Source organism: Trachypithecus francoisi, unplaced genomic scaffold (assembly GCF_009764315.1).
Source record: "Trachypithecus francoisi isolate TF-2019V2 unplaced genomic scaffold, Tfra_2.0 Contig00586, whole genome shotgun sequence".
In the NCBI taxonomy this organism is placed as follows: Eukaryota; Metazoa; Chordata; class Mammalia; order Primates; family Cercopithecidae; genus Trachypithecus; species Trachypithecus francoisi.
This window is the reverse complement of record NW_022680749.1, coordinates 7322351-7337082: the sequence shown is the minus strand read 5'-3', so window position 1 is coordinate 7337082 and position 14732 is coordinate 7322351. Positions and strand designations below refer to the sequence as shown.

Below are 14732 nucleotides of genomic sequence, written 5' to 3'. Positions count from 1 at the left end.
TCCCTGGGGCTCATCGCTAAGGAACTAGGAAGAGCCTGGCCTTAGGCTCTTGGCCCTAGAAGGCTGAGAGTTAAATGTCAGCCCCTCGGGGCAGTTTGTTGTGGCCTAAAAGAGGGGCATCTGGAATGCAAATAGTTCATGACATGCTGAACAGCACACGCTTACCACTTAAGGAATGCCCCCAAACCTTCAAACATCCTCAAATTCACAGAGATTGAGGATTTGGGTTCTTGGTTCAGGTCTCTGCTTTTCTCCTTGGTCACATTTATGCTTATAGTCACTTGTTTTCTTCATATACCCTGTCACTAGAATCTCCCTACATTTTTGAGGATTCCTAGAACCTCTTACCTAATGGACATTTTCCTAAAAGGCCCAATGTCTGTCACCTCAGCAGTTTTTGCATCCCCAGAGATGATGGAGGGTGACTGAGCTGCCTGGAGGCAGATCCTGAGCTTTCCCACCGCTTAGTGACTGCCAGCAGCCCACGTGCAGTACACGCCAGGCCGCAGCAAAGGACAAATGGCCACCAGACCTGGGATGTCAGAGGCCCTTGGGAATGTTGAAACCAAGGCTGTCCCAGACCAACTCTATTTTATATTACAGATCTGTGTTGCTTCGCCCTTCTGTGTCTTGGACCTCCACTGAACATGGAGCTTGCAGTAGAGACGTTGGATTGGCTGTCATCCAGGCTACTGCTCTTGTCCAGCCCTCTTATCCAGCAGCTAGCCAGGGTCAAAGGCTGCAGGCTAAGGGCCGAGCACTGCTCTGTGCCCCATTTGTGACCTGGTAACTTTAGATTCTAGATACCATGGAATATACCTCCAGAACATTTGCAAAGCCCAGATTTGCTGTAGGAGGCAGCCTGGTCCTTTGCTCTTCTGCCCACTGTACCATCTTTTGTCAATAAAATGGTTGGTTGCTTTGTGCAGCCGTTGTGTCAGATCTTCCCTTTGGCCCTCCCTCCTCTGGGCTGTTGACTAGGGGCTGCCACTGGTGCAGGCTGCAGGCTCCCAGGGGCAGTGCAGGAAAGGGCTTCTGTGGAAGGTAAGCAGGCCTCGATGCCGGGCAGGCTGGGGCTAGAATTCAGATGTGGCATTAGAGGGCTCTTATGGTATGAGTTTGGGGTTGACCTTAAAGGCCATTTTGTTTACAGTACATTCAGAAATTTTTGTTTAAATAATTAGTATTAACTTGTCAATAAATTCCATACCTCGTTCTTTAGTGGGCTTTTAAATTTAGTGTACGCATCTTTCCATTCTCCTTATAAACCTGATGAATATCAAAGCTCCCCAGGGCGAAGGCTTGATATTACTGCTCACTTTCTCACTGGCCCTGCCCAGAGCCCGGGTACTCTTGCCTGTGTGAAGAAGGCCATCCCAACATAGCTTTCCAGTGTTGTGCTGAACTACCTAAGGTGCTACTAAAAATACAGGTTCTTGGGCCTGCCTGAGACCTGTGGAGACTCTGAATTCCTAGGACTGTGACCCTGGGATCTATGTTTGAATAAGTACCTTAGATGATTATGATGTGCTCTTGTTTTTTTGTTTTCTTTAAAGGGAAAAAACATACTTTTGGTAGGCTTTTAAAGAACACTGTAAAAAGGATATTCATTATCATTTTTGTTATACATGTAATATGTTTTATGAAATTTTAGAAAATATGTGAGTGAAAGAAAAATGACTTGTACATCTAGCACCCAGGAATAGCCACTATTAATATTTCGGTATAATCTTACAATTTTGTAATATAATCATTTCCATTACAAAAATCAGATCATACTACATCTGCTTTTAAGTAAATTTTCATTTAATGAAATGCCATTATATTTGTTAGATACACATTTAGCTGTTGTATTAGAGACCCCAAAATACAGCTGATAAATAAAGAGTTTCTTTCTTTTTCATAATAAAGTTCAGAGAGTGGTGGCCCAGACTGATGAGAGTGGGGGTTTTGGCTATGTTCCATGAGGCCGTGCACGGACCCAGTTCCCTCCAGACTATAGCTCTGCCATCCTTGGGGTGCTGTCCTCTTCTGCCTGGTTGCACCTGGGTCACCTCCATGTCCCTTCCAACTCACAGGAAGGCAGGGGAGAGGGAGCTCAGGGCAAGTGACTTTGTGTGAAGGAGACAGCTCAGAAGTGAGCGTTATGGCCATAGCCTGGCTGCTCGCAGGAGGATGAGGATGTGGTTTCTATCCTGGCAGCCATGTGCTTAGGGAAAGCTTTGGGGATTGTTACTGAAAAGAAGAAGGCAAGAATGGGCATGGGGACAGTCTCTGCCACAATTAAAAATGCCTTTCCAGGTCAGTAACTAAATTTTTAAAATATTTGTCATAAACGGCAGTTTTCTGTTGCTTGAATTTTATTATCTTTTTTTTTTTTTTTACAGCGATAGTTGTTTTGCAGTCATAAGTCATCTGTCCTTATATGTTAGTCAGAATATTTTCTTAGGATGATACATTCATAGTAGTAGACTTAGTAGGGAGAGGGTAGGCATAGCTTTAATACTTCTGATACATATTGTACTTTAGAAAAGTTGAACCTGTTTACATTTTTATTGCCATTCAAGACCTAAATATAATTTTTTAAATTTCATTTTAAAAGCGTTTATCCTAATACTATTAAGTGTTTCCTCCTGATCATTATCTACATATACTCTGTGATATGATTATCACAGAAGTATAACCTTAGTGTATATTCAGTTTCATTTTCTTTTTCCACTTAGTATTGTTTATGAGATTATTTATAAGCCATTTTGTTTCTATGTTATTTATATTTATGACAGTGGCATACTCCTTGTATATATTTATGTAACATATTTACCCAAACATCTATTATTGGGCTTTAGTTTATTTCCAGGTTTTTGTTACTGTAAATCATCTTAATACTTTTCTTTTGAAATACCCTTTCAAGTGGATAGCTTCATGTCCTAAGTGACTCTGAGCACAAAGTCAAATTTAGAACTACAGTCTGAGCTATAGGCAAGTTTCAGCTTTGTATTCTGTGCTCTCACTGGTGCTTCATATAAATGCTGAAGGACATGTGACAAAGTGATGAACTGCTGTCTGTGTTCAGTGGCAGAATAGTTTGCATCAATATATTTTCACTGACAAAGATGGGGAACAGATGTACCAACAGGTGCTGTGAATCCAAATTTTGTTTTGCTTGTTAAATATGCCACAGGTATTTAATATCTGTCATTTGCAATGGCAAAAACAGATGCCAAACATTTCTCCTGTAACAATCCCTGTAGTATATCATCTCACTCTGTCTTTTATTACATCAAACAGTAGAATTGTATGTAGTTGATAAGAACAGACTTCACATAAATCAAAAGCAGTTTTGACAAGGAATGTCTGGGCATTTTTTTTTTTTTTTACCAGGCGCCACCTTGTGACCAAAACTTACTATTTCCAATTCATTAGGCTTCCAATTTTGGGGTTTAATTCTTGACAAACATTTAATTTGAGAGTGTAGAGGAAATATGGATTTGCACTATTTTGAATTTTAAAAATAAGTGACTTTTTGCTAATATTTTATATTATACTGTTTTAAATATGAATAAATGTAAATTTCAATACAATTTCAATTTCATGGCTCTTGTATCCCTAACTAGTTAGAATTGTGCTGGCATGCAGTACTACTTGGTGATTATACTGGTACCAATACTCAAGAAAAAGTGTTTAATCAATACGATCATTAAAATTTGACTAAGTAATATAACTAGACAAGTAGAATGGGTACATAGAAAATATACAGTTGTCCCTCAAGTATCTTTGGGGACTGGCTGCAGACATCACCCCTAAACCAAAATTCAGAGATACTCAAGTCCCTTATATAAAATGGTGTAGTATTTGCATATAGCCTATGCACATCCTTTCATGTGCTTTAAATCATCTCTAGATTACTTATGATGCTTAATACAATGTAAATGCTATGTAAGTAGGTGTTATACTATGTTTTAAAATTTGTATTTTTTATTGTTTTATTGTTATCTTTTATTGTTTTTTTCTAAATATTTTCAATCTGCAAAATATCACTTGGTGGAATCCACAGATGCAAAACTGTGGATATGGAGGGCCAATTGTATATTACAATTATTTTATCTATATATATCCATCTCTCTCTCTCTCTATATATATATGTATATAGATATGTATCTATCTATCTGTCTACCTATATTTCTCAAGTAAAATCACTAACTCTTTGAAAAAGCTTAGGATGCAAATTTCAGCAGAAAATGTCAGCCTAAAGTTCCCCTAGCAGGAGCAACTGTTGATCTAGTATAATTGACAGCATATGTGCATAGCTGCTTTCTTGTGTCAGGTGGTAGCTGCTTAACAACCATATAATGAGAAATTGAGTCAATTCAGTAAAGCAGAACAAAACCATGGCACTTCATTTAAAATAATGCCTTGGAAATCAAGAGTAAATCTGGATATTGGTATAAAGTTGATTTCCAAGGTCGTGGCTAGCTCCAGCAACCTAGGATGTTATCTCTAACTTCGGTGTCAGATAACTCTTTCCTAAATTATCTTCTTTTTAGGCTGTTAAATTCCAAAAGTTTCAAGCCTTTGACTGGGGAAGCAGTGCCAAGAATTATTTTCATTACAACCAGGTAAAGTTTTTAGTCTTTTCATTAAAGGGGGCCCAGAAAACTCATCAAGAAAGCCAACCTGGCCTATCAGGATTCTGGCTAGGCTTGGGTGCAGTGGGAAATGTTTGGGGGAGTTGACTAGTGTTTGTTTTTCATCAATCCATTCAGAACAATCCTAGCTTTGTAGCTGATATTGTGGACTGGGCCTTCTCTCTGTCTTGTCCCCAGCTCTAAATAAGAGTCATCACTGTTATGCATTATTCAGAGTAATCACGAACACAGCCTGTAGAGTCAGACAGCCCTAGGTCTGTTATCTGGTAGCTGTGGGGCCTTGGCCAGATTACATTGCTTAAGCCTCTTCTTCCCTGTACTAATAAAATTAGCATTTTTGAGCACGCTAAATGCACGGAAGTGTGAGACACTTTGCTCTGTTTTTTAAATTTAATTCCCAGAACATCTCTGTGACATAAACGTGATTATCTCTGACTTAAACATGAGGACAATGAGGCTTAGAGAATTTGTGTGCCTTGTTTTACACCCAAAGGGAGGAAGTAGGAGGGCATGACTCCAAACTCTTTCTAGCCACTTGGTTCTGTTGCCTTGCGTCTACTACCTGTGGAGTACAACACCTTCCTTGCCGGGGATGAAACACTCATTTTGGTGCCCAGCCTAGGGTAGCAGCTCCACAGCTAGTGGCGATTATAATTAGCATTCTTTCATTTGGGGTTAGATTTCTTTTTTTTGTGCTGGTAATGGTAACTTGAAAAGATACTCAAAGGGATTTTAAAAATTTAGTTTGTTATTCTTAGTCAAACTTATTAGACAATGTTTAATGGAGATTGTGCTTATTGTCATTTTGAAAATTAACAACAACGAGGCTTTCTGTGGTTCCTTTTCATTGTAGAGTTACCCTCCCACATACAACGTGAAGGACATGCTTGTGCCGACTGCAGTCTGGAGTGGGGGTCACGACTGGCTTGCGGATGTCTACGACGTCAATATCTTACTGACGCAGATCACCAACTTGGTGTTCCATGAGAGCATTCCGGAGTGGGAGCATCTTGACTTCATCTGGGGCCTGGATGCCCCTTGGAGGCTTTATAATAAAATTATTAATCTAATGAGGAAATATCAGTGAAAGCTGAATGTGAGCTGTGTACCACCAAGTCAATGATTATGTCTTGTGAAAATGTGTTTGCTTAATTTCTGTAAAACACTCGTTTTTCTTTCCCAGGCCTTTTGTATTTTTATATCCAAGAAAATGATAACTTTGAAGATGCCCAGTTCTCTCTAGTTACAATTAGATACATACTAGCTATTTTTTCTTTGATTAGAACTGGAATAGGAAGCCAGTGTCTCAACCATAGTATTGTCTCTTTAAGTCTTTTAAGTATCATTGATGTATGAAAAGGTCATTATATCCATTCTATTTTAAAAATTTAAAATATACTATATTGACTTTTTGCCCTTCATAGGACAAAGTAAAACAAGTGTTGGAATTTTAAAATTGTGTTATTGGTAAATCTGTCACGGACTTGAGCGAGGTGTAAAATTATGCAGTTTTCATGTCCTTGCCTTAAAGAGTGCTCCAGTCTAATGGTCTTGTAGTTAGAGAGCTAAATGACATATTATTATGTTTTCCTGCAGTAGGTGCATAGTCAAATCCAGAAATATCACAGCTGTGCCAGTAATAAGGATTCTACAATTAATTTTATCAAACGTAACTGTGACAGCTGTGATTTGACACGTTTTACTTGCTCAGGTTAAATGAAATCGTTTTCTGGAGTCTTCAAAAACAAATTGCACTGACAAAAAACCAAAAAACTATGTTTTAAATGCTTGAAGACTGATACACTCAACCATCTATGCTCATGAACTCTCAATTTCATGGCAGGCCATAATTCTACTTATCTGAGAAGCAAATCCCTGTGGAGACTATACCACTATTTTTTCTGAGATTAATGTACTCTTGGAGCCGGCTGCTGTCATTACTGATCACATCTGTGTGAAACCAAAGCCCCGTGGTTGCCCATGAGAAGTGTCCTAGTTCATTTTCACCCAAATGAAGTGTGAACGTGATGTTTTCAGATGAAAGCTCAGCTCAGGGATTCATTTTGTGTCTTAGTTTTATATGTGTCCTTATTTTTAATACCCCTGCTTCACGTCTCTATGTTGGGAAGTCCATATTTGTCTGCTTTTCTTGCAGCATCATTTCCTTACAATAATGTCCAGTGGACAAAATGACAATTAATGTTTTTCTGACACAGTTACTTTGGCTGCAGTGACAATACAGTGCTTGTTATTGGCTAATATAGGCAGGCAGAATACTACTTTGTAACTTTTAAAGTCTTACTTAAACTTTTCAATAAAATTGAGTGAGCTTTATAGGCCCAAAGAATTGTGTGTATGTTTTTTCTCTTTTATTTAATAGCCGTCTAGTTCTCCCCTTTCTCTCGTGGCAGGACTTGGAACTCTTCTCTAAGTTAATGTGTTTACTCCGGGAAATGAAGGGCTACCAAGTAACTAGTGATTTTTAAGAATCATTTTTTTGTTTGCCACAAGAGGGCACTCTTGGCTTTGCTTGCAAATCTTCCCACGCTCCCTTCCCTCACTATTTCTAAGATTTTCTCCAGCGTTCTTCCTCTAGGGAAGGTAGAGGACTTTGTTGCTTTATGAGCTGGTTGGTAATTTAATGGCCAGCCATGGTAGTATTATTTCTGTTCAGGAGTATAATTAACTATTGCCTAGTGGATAACATCTGGCAAACGTTCTCAAGGAATAGTTGCCCCTCAAATGTAAACTGAAAATAAAAATTTGCCTAATAGGTAAATGAGTGATCAGAACTTTAGATGTGGTTGGGGGATGGGTGGCAGGAAAAGGTTTTAACTCAGGCCTCACACATATATAGGACTGAAATTTAGACTAGTGACATCCCCAAATAATGATTATTTTGTGTTTGTGGGTATTAAAGGTGTTAATCTGTTAAATGTAAACATTAAAAATATACTGTAGTTTGATCTTTTGTCATTTATTTTTTAATGTATTAAGAGATTTTCAAAAGATAAGTCACCCTGATCTGTTGCGACACTAAAAGTCACCTTTGAATAGTAATTCTGATTTTTTAAAAGTTACTCAACCAGTACTTCATTATGTTGTCCTAGGTGCAGATTTCAAGTTCAATTCCAAATTAAGTAAGCAAAACTCTTTCTCTGTCAAATTGTCTTAGCACTACTAAAAATAATACTTTGTATTTTCCATTATGCCTTGCAGGGTTTCAAAGCCTTTTCATAAGGCTTTGATATTTGCAGTAACCCCTTTGACAGGTGAGGCGAGTATTTGCTTCTCTACAGGCAAGGGAATGCCTTTTTAATGGGGATGATTTTATATGCCTTAAATGTTTCAGAGAGGTTGATGAGAGTTTCAACAGTATAAGTGAGTAGAAGCGCCCACTTATATGCGACATGTACATGGATCAAAATATGAAGTGTTTAAAACCAAATATGCACCAGTATTTGGACTAATAGGAGCATCAAGGGAGTGTCTGGAGGAAGCTGACATCCCCATGTTCTTCATCAGCATCTCCTATTGTTTTTGGCATGGCTAATTAATGTTTTCTGAGTCTTTTGTAAGGTGTCACACAAAAGCAGCTTCAGTGACCCCTTCCAACACCAAACTCCTCCCGAAGAGATACTTACCTTGGAACCAACACTGGCCCTTCTCTGCTCAGTTTGGCTGTAACTTGCTTTTTAACCCTAGTTAGTCTTGTCTTGACTTTTCCAAGACTGCATTTTTAATCTTTGGTCCTTAAAATGGAGGATTAGATTTTGATATTTGAGATCATTCCACCTCTATGAGTCTTCCCTGTTACACAACACTATACATCTGTAATATCCAGGAACAGTTTTGGTTAGACAGATGCCCAAATGACTTTACCTAATCTGAGAAAGAAAAAGAAATCATAAAGGTCACTTTAAAAAAGGGATGATGTGATTGGTGACAGGCTTTGCTACCTACATGTTCTATTTGCTGGGGGAAGGGGAGCAGTATCCACAGTCTTTTGGTAAGTTGGTGCCATATAACTTTGAGATTGTGATTAGTGTGCACAGACTTGATTGTGGTACTCTCAGAAAAGTGATTTGACTCCTGTGATAAGCAGAAAATAAAGGATTCCTGTCCTCCAACCCTGCCAGAAAAACCATGCCAATACAAAAATGATATGCAGGAAGCCATGATCAACTGGAGAAGAGATGGCATGGCCAAAGTTCTAATGCTACCTGTCAGAAAACACCCCCTTTTGCGGAAAAACCTTCAGTTGGACAAGAAATGGTGTGGGCCAAAGTTCTAATCAGAAAACACCCTGTTTTAGGGAAGACCATCTTTATAGGTGAGTAGATCCAAACTACATCAAGCAGTACTCCAGAAAAAAAAAAAAAAGGATTTTATTTTTTAATCTCAATTTACAGCTAACATCCTTTAAAATGAGTCCACAAGTATCTTTTGAACACTCATTATATAAAAGACGCAATGCTTGGCACTGTGAGAAGTCCTAGAAGATATACCCTGTGCTCTAAAAAGACCTATTCATCTAGCAAGCTATTACATGTTTGTGCAAATAAAAACTGTTCAAAGGTGCAAGTGTACCAAATTCAAGAAATGATACCATCTTTGTCAGCACTTGATAGTGTTCAATTTTATTTTGGTCCATTAAGTGATACTGTTTTTGGTTACCTGACATATTGTTCAGCATTCCACATGATATAGAGTGGAGAACTAATACGACTGTAATTCACCAATTCCCCCAGGACGTTTGCGTTTGTGTGTTAGACAAAACTTCTGTCCTGGTCAGCTGCAAGTGCAGAGATGGCAGAGAAACTTAGTTGCAATTCTTCAAAATGCCACAAAGTCAGCGGGGAGAGTCCGGACAAAGCAGGCTGAAGCCAGAGCTCTCATGTTTTACTGCCCACAGCTTTCTGTAATCAGCACATGGACACTATTCTAACAGCAATAGATGATGGATGCACCAAAGCAGAAAATGAATGGGTTGGTTCGGGCTGGGGGCTCAAAGGAGACAGTCTTGACAGCAAATCTAGCAGCTAAATCCAAATTAAGCAAACCTGCCAATCCCACTCACTTAAAAAAAATCTGCAAGAGCAACCAAAGCACCCAAGCATGATAACTGAGACCACAAGAAAAGGACAATGTGTGCTGAAAGGAAATTTGAGGGCTAACTTCTGTTGAGGGTAAATTTGAGTGACATTTTACTTATGAGCAGAAACCCAATTTTAAGGCTGAGAAAGTGAGCTCTAATGGTCCCTTTGGAGCAGTGAGAAGGACGCTCTTCTCTGAAACACTGCATCAAGGACAAGACCACATCTAGCAGGAATGAGAAAGAAAAGTTTCTGGGTTGCCCTAAAAGTGAACTGAAAACAGAACTGGGGAAGGGAGAGGATGGGGTGGTAGTGGTGCGGTGGAGGTGGACAGCCTAGCAAGGACAGGTTGTTTAATTGGAAGAAACCAGGGGCCTACATTATACCTATTTTCTGCTATCATATAGAAATCAAAGCAGCAGCATTAGCAAAATTCATCCTCGTTCCCTTTTTGCATTGACAGTCAAGAAACTCAATGCTGCTTCTGGACCTTTATCTCATCAACAGCAAATATGTCAGCAGAATATAATAATATTTTCATGGCACACTGGGTTAAATAAAAAGGCTGCTGTAGGGCTGGAGGCTACTGCTGAGGGCTCCTGGGAATGAGCATCTAAGGAATGTCAGTATTCCATCAGTGGCAGTTGGTGGACACACACCAGTTAGGAGATTCTGAATTACAAATTGGCCTATTATATGTATCTATATCCTATATATTATATATTATGAATTGGCCTATTATATATATCATACGTATGCATATATACCATCTATTATCATAGTTTTAGGTCCATATATTGGTTCATATTTTTGTAGTATTTGTTCTTTCCTCATAATAGCTTGCTTTATATCTTTTATTTCTCTTTACGTAATCTTACTTGATTTTAATTTCAAATTTCTCAGTTATTCTTTAGGTAACGTGTGGAGTACAAATTTAAAATACCATGCATATTACTCCGTGTGTTTTCTCTGTGCTAGTGCCTATGATTTTACTCCTGTAAACCCACAGCAATGATAATAATCCTACTTCTTGGCAGGGTGGGGAAGCCAGCTCTTTTGAGGATTGGATAAAATCTATTCAAATAAAACATTCAGCCAATCTGTGGCACCTAGTAGGTGGGTTTTACACGGTAGACATTATTTTTCCATTTAATACTCTCAATTTCCGTTTGTGGGGAATCGGGGAGAATAAGAAAATGCAAGCTTCAAGGAGTGAAGGGCTGGACCCAACCACATAGATACAAGACACTAAGCAAGAATCAGGAGTGCTCCTCGGCTTCAAAGCTGGTGTCCAAAACATCTGTCCTCTAAGGCACCCTTGTGTCGTGTCATGTGTCAGACCCTGGGTTGAACGCGACGATTTTTGTGCTGTTCCCAGGGTCTCCCAAGAGCTCTCCATGTACCGACCTCCTTGTGCTGGGTGGCCCCTGGCCCGAGGACCCCAGTTGGGTGGCGGATAAACGCCCGGGATAGAGACGAGCCCCGTAGCCCGGCTCTGTGGGCCTGGAGTGGACTCAAGGAAGGGAGGCGGAGGGCGAGGGCCAGTTGGCCCCGCAAAGCCAACAAGGGGAAGGGCAGGGTAGTGGCGACATCACCTGTTCCTTCAACAGCCTCCCGGGAGGCTTCAGTAACGCACATCTCTTTCCCTTGATGAACAACGCAGGTGGTTTGCTGAATTAAGTGTTCCCACCCCAAATTGAGATACAACGGCTTTTTAGCCAGATTGGCGCAGACTGGGCATTAAATCCAGCATTTGGGCGTTAAATCCAGCATTTCCTCGGCAAAGCGGAGCCTGGCTGCCGCGAAGCCCTCTTTCCGCTGTGTGGTGCCTCCCGGCTCCGATCGTTGGCCGGGCGCCCCGGGACGCGCCGCCCAGGGTAGCTCAGCGGCCGGGCTGCGGCCCCTCGAGGAGAGCCTGTGTGCGGGGTCTCTCCAGCTTGCTGCCCGCCGGCCAGGAAAACTCTCCGGAGAAGATAGAGCTGGTGGAGGTTCCCATCTGGCCACCCGTCCCGTCTGATTTCCTGACCTGACGGCCACAGCCGGCGGTCGGGAACCAGCGGTTCCCTGTGCGAAGGGCTTGTTTCCCGATCGCCGCTGGACAGACCGCAACCGGGTTCGCAGACAGAAAACACCCGAGCTACAGACTGCATGTCGTTTTAAAGTTTTTAAAAATGCGATTATGCTTGCGTCTTTATGAAAGCACATGGATGCAGTTATACGTATGCATTAAAAAATACAAACTATTCTGCACTGATTGCAAAGGAGCGCTTTCTGGTGGCAATGGAAACGGTCTAGTTTGGGACCTGTGATGATACACGTGAACTGAGTTGCCAAACTCATAGAAACTCCACACGGTAAATCTGTACATTAACACATTATCATGTGTTAATTGTAGTCAACTGAAAAATCAGAACTTACGTGAAAAGTACTAAGTGCCACTGCATACACGCACATCTAAAACCCGATAAGATGCCGTTATAGATGAGCATATTTACAGCAATCAAGCGCCACTCTGCCGGGTTGCTTTCTTATTCAAGCTTCGTATCGCCGGGAAAGGCATGGAAAGGCAGCTGACATCACTTGGGGCGGGGCCGCCAGTCTTGTGAAAAGTCGGTGGAACGCGAGCAGCAGCCGCAGCTGCCTGCACAGCCTCACCATGAGCTACCAGAACTCCTCCGACCCCCAGGTCCTTTGCAGCTCCGAGCAGCTGTTCCTGCAGCCCCTGTGGGACCACCTGAGGAGCTGGGAGGCCCTCATACAGTCGCCCTTCTTCCCGGTCATCTTCTCCATCACCACATACGTGGCCTTTTGCCTGCCCTTCGTGGTCCTGGACATCCTGTGCTCCTGGGTGCCCGCCCTGCGGCGCTACAAGATCCACCCCGACTTCTCGCCGTCAGCGAGGCAGCTGCTACCCTGCCTGGGGCAGACCCTCTACCAGCATGTGATGTTTGTGTTCCCCGTGACGCTGCTGCATTGGGCCAGCAGGCCGGCCCTCCTGCCCCACGAAGCCCCCGAGCTGCTCCTGCTGCTGCACCACATCCTGTTCTGCCTGCTACTCTTCGACACGGAGTTCTTCGTGTGGCACCTGCTGCACCACAAGGTGCCCTGGCTGTACCGCACCTTCCACAAAGTGCACCACCAGAACCCGTCCTCGTTCGCGCTGGCCACGCAGTATATGAGCGTCTGGGAACTGTTTTCTTTGGGCTTCTTCGACATGATGAACGTCACGCTGCTCGGGTGCCATCCGCTCACCTCCCTGACCTTCCACGTGGTCAACATCTGGCTGTCCGTGGAGGACCACTCCGGCTACAACTTCCCTTGGTCCACTCACAGACTGGTGCCGTTCGGGTGGTACGGGGGTGTGGTGCACCACGACCTGCATCACTCTCACTTTAACTGCAACTTCGCTCCGTACTTTACACACTGGGACAAAATATTGGGAACACTGCGGACTGCATCTGTCCCAGCGCGGTGATGTGGCTGCGGTGGGTGCCCCTAAGACATGGGACTGCTGTGCCTTTCACACTTGAATCAAGAGAAATGCCTGAGCTATATATATTTTTTTAGGGCAACTAACTTATTAACCGATGAAAACCATAGATAAAACCTGATGTATTTTTGTAATCTGACAAAGTAATTTACATACTGTTTATGTATCAATACAATTTTGTGTTCTTGGTATTCTTAGTCTAGCTCGCCTCAATAGCCTTGAATCCTGGATATGAATTAGACATTCATCCCTGGCATATTTAGAGTATCTCTAAAAGGACTTGCTTGTAGAATAAGGAATTTTCTATGTTTCAAAGTGTTCTAAAACCTGGCTTAAAGAACGTATTTTTATGGATGGTGTTGACTTCTAACTCTAAAAACAAACATGTTTCTGCTGGACAGTGACCAAGATTATAGTACCTTTTTATATTTTGTATAGAACTGTATATTTATTTTGAAAGAAATGTTTTTCGTGCTTCAAAAAAGAAAAAAAAAAGAACATGAATCAAATAAGTATTGACTCCCATTTCACTGGCATTTTGACTGACAAAAAGGGAAGAGGGAGTGGGCATACCAAATGTGCTTCTAGGCCTCCATCAGCCTTACCATGGAAAGAGAGGAATCTGGTTGTAGGGTGTTCTGTTGGGGGTTGTTGGAGAAAAGGAGGCAGGAGAAGGGGGTCTGTTTGTCGTTGTTCTCTAGCAATTTCATGGAGAAAAAAACGCTAATGCTCTTAATGCTTTTCAGCTGATTTCTGCATAATGGGCAAATGATAGGATTACTCTGTAAAGTTTCATAAAGAGATTAACACTAAACAATCAATCATTTTATTATTTGTAGGGAAGGACTGGGGGAGGAACAGAATTGGAGATGTGCCTTGCTTTGCAGAACTGGTGAGTCAATTGCATACACTAGAGCAGCTGATAGATGCAGAAGGCGATTCTGAGGAGGCTCCTGTTTTGTGAAGCCATCCGTAGCTACTGCAAATGAACCTCAAAGCATTGCTTCTGAAATCTGGAATTTTTGTATATTCAGTTTTCTTAATTAAAACACACATGCAGCAGGTACAGCCCTTTCCAAAAGAAAGATAAAGTGAAATTTGGCCCTGGATCCCTGATTCCTCATCTGGAAAAGGAGGAGGTGTCCCAGATGTTCTTGCAGATGACAGTAAATATTCCTATTACTAACCACACATCCATCACCCATCACGTGCCCCATCTAACTCCTGCCTATTCATTTTAATTTTGTTTTTGGAGTATAGTTTATATAAAGTTAAAAATTAAGGCAAGTTAGACAAAATATAAAGAATGGCAGCTTTGTGTATAATTCTTGGCTCATTATTTTTGAATCAAACTGTCATGTTTAAAGGTAAAACATCTATTTAGAGACCTGGTCTCCACAGTCTGCCAAATGAGACTCCCAAGAAATATGGTTAGGCCCTCCAAATGTTTGGCAGAATGCCCCATTGTGTGGAGCCTCACAGCCAGTTTTCCCATGTTCC

General features: G+C 41.4%; 2 protein-coding genes across 3 annotated transcripts in view; both read left to right on the top strand.

Moving 5' to 3' along the window:
- LIPA (lipase A, lysosomal acid type) overlaps nucleotides 1-6993 on the top strand; it is a 38195-nt gene extending 31202 nt beyond the window's left edge. For both annotated transcript variants that reach the window (XM_033215941.1, XM_033215945.1), the window contains exons 9-10: nucleotides 4545-4616; nucleotides 5500-6993. In XM_033215941.1, coding sequence (XP_033071832.1) covers nucleotides 4545-4616; nucleotides 5500-5733 — 306 coding nt within the window. In that variant the 3' untranslated portion in view covers nucleotides 5734-6993. The remainder of the gene's footprint in view (nucleotides 1-4544; nucleotides 4617-5499) is intronic.
- A 5364-nt stretch (nucleotides 6994-12357) lies between these two features.
- Nucleotides 12358-13751, top strand: CH25H (cholesterol 25-hydroxylase). Its single transcript, XM_033215934.1, has one exon. The coding sequence runs from the start codon at nucleotides 12399-12401 to the stop codon at nucleotides 13215-13217; it is 819 nt and encodes a 272-aa protein (XP_033071825.1). The 5' UTR covers nucleotides 12358-12398; the 3' UTR covers nucleotides 13218-13751.
- Nucleotides 13752-14732: the final 981 nt, after the last annotated feature.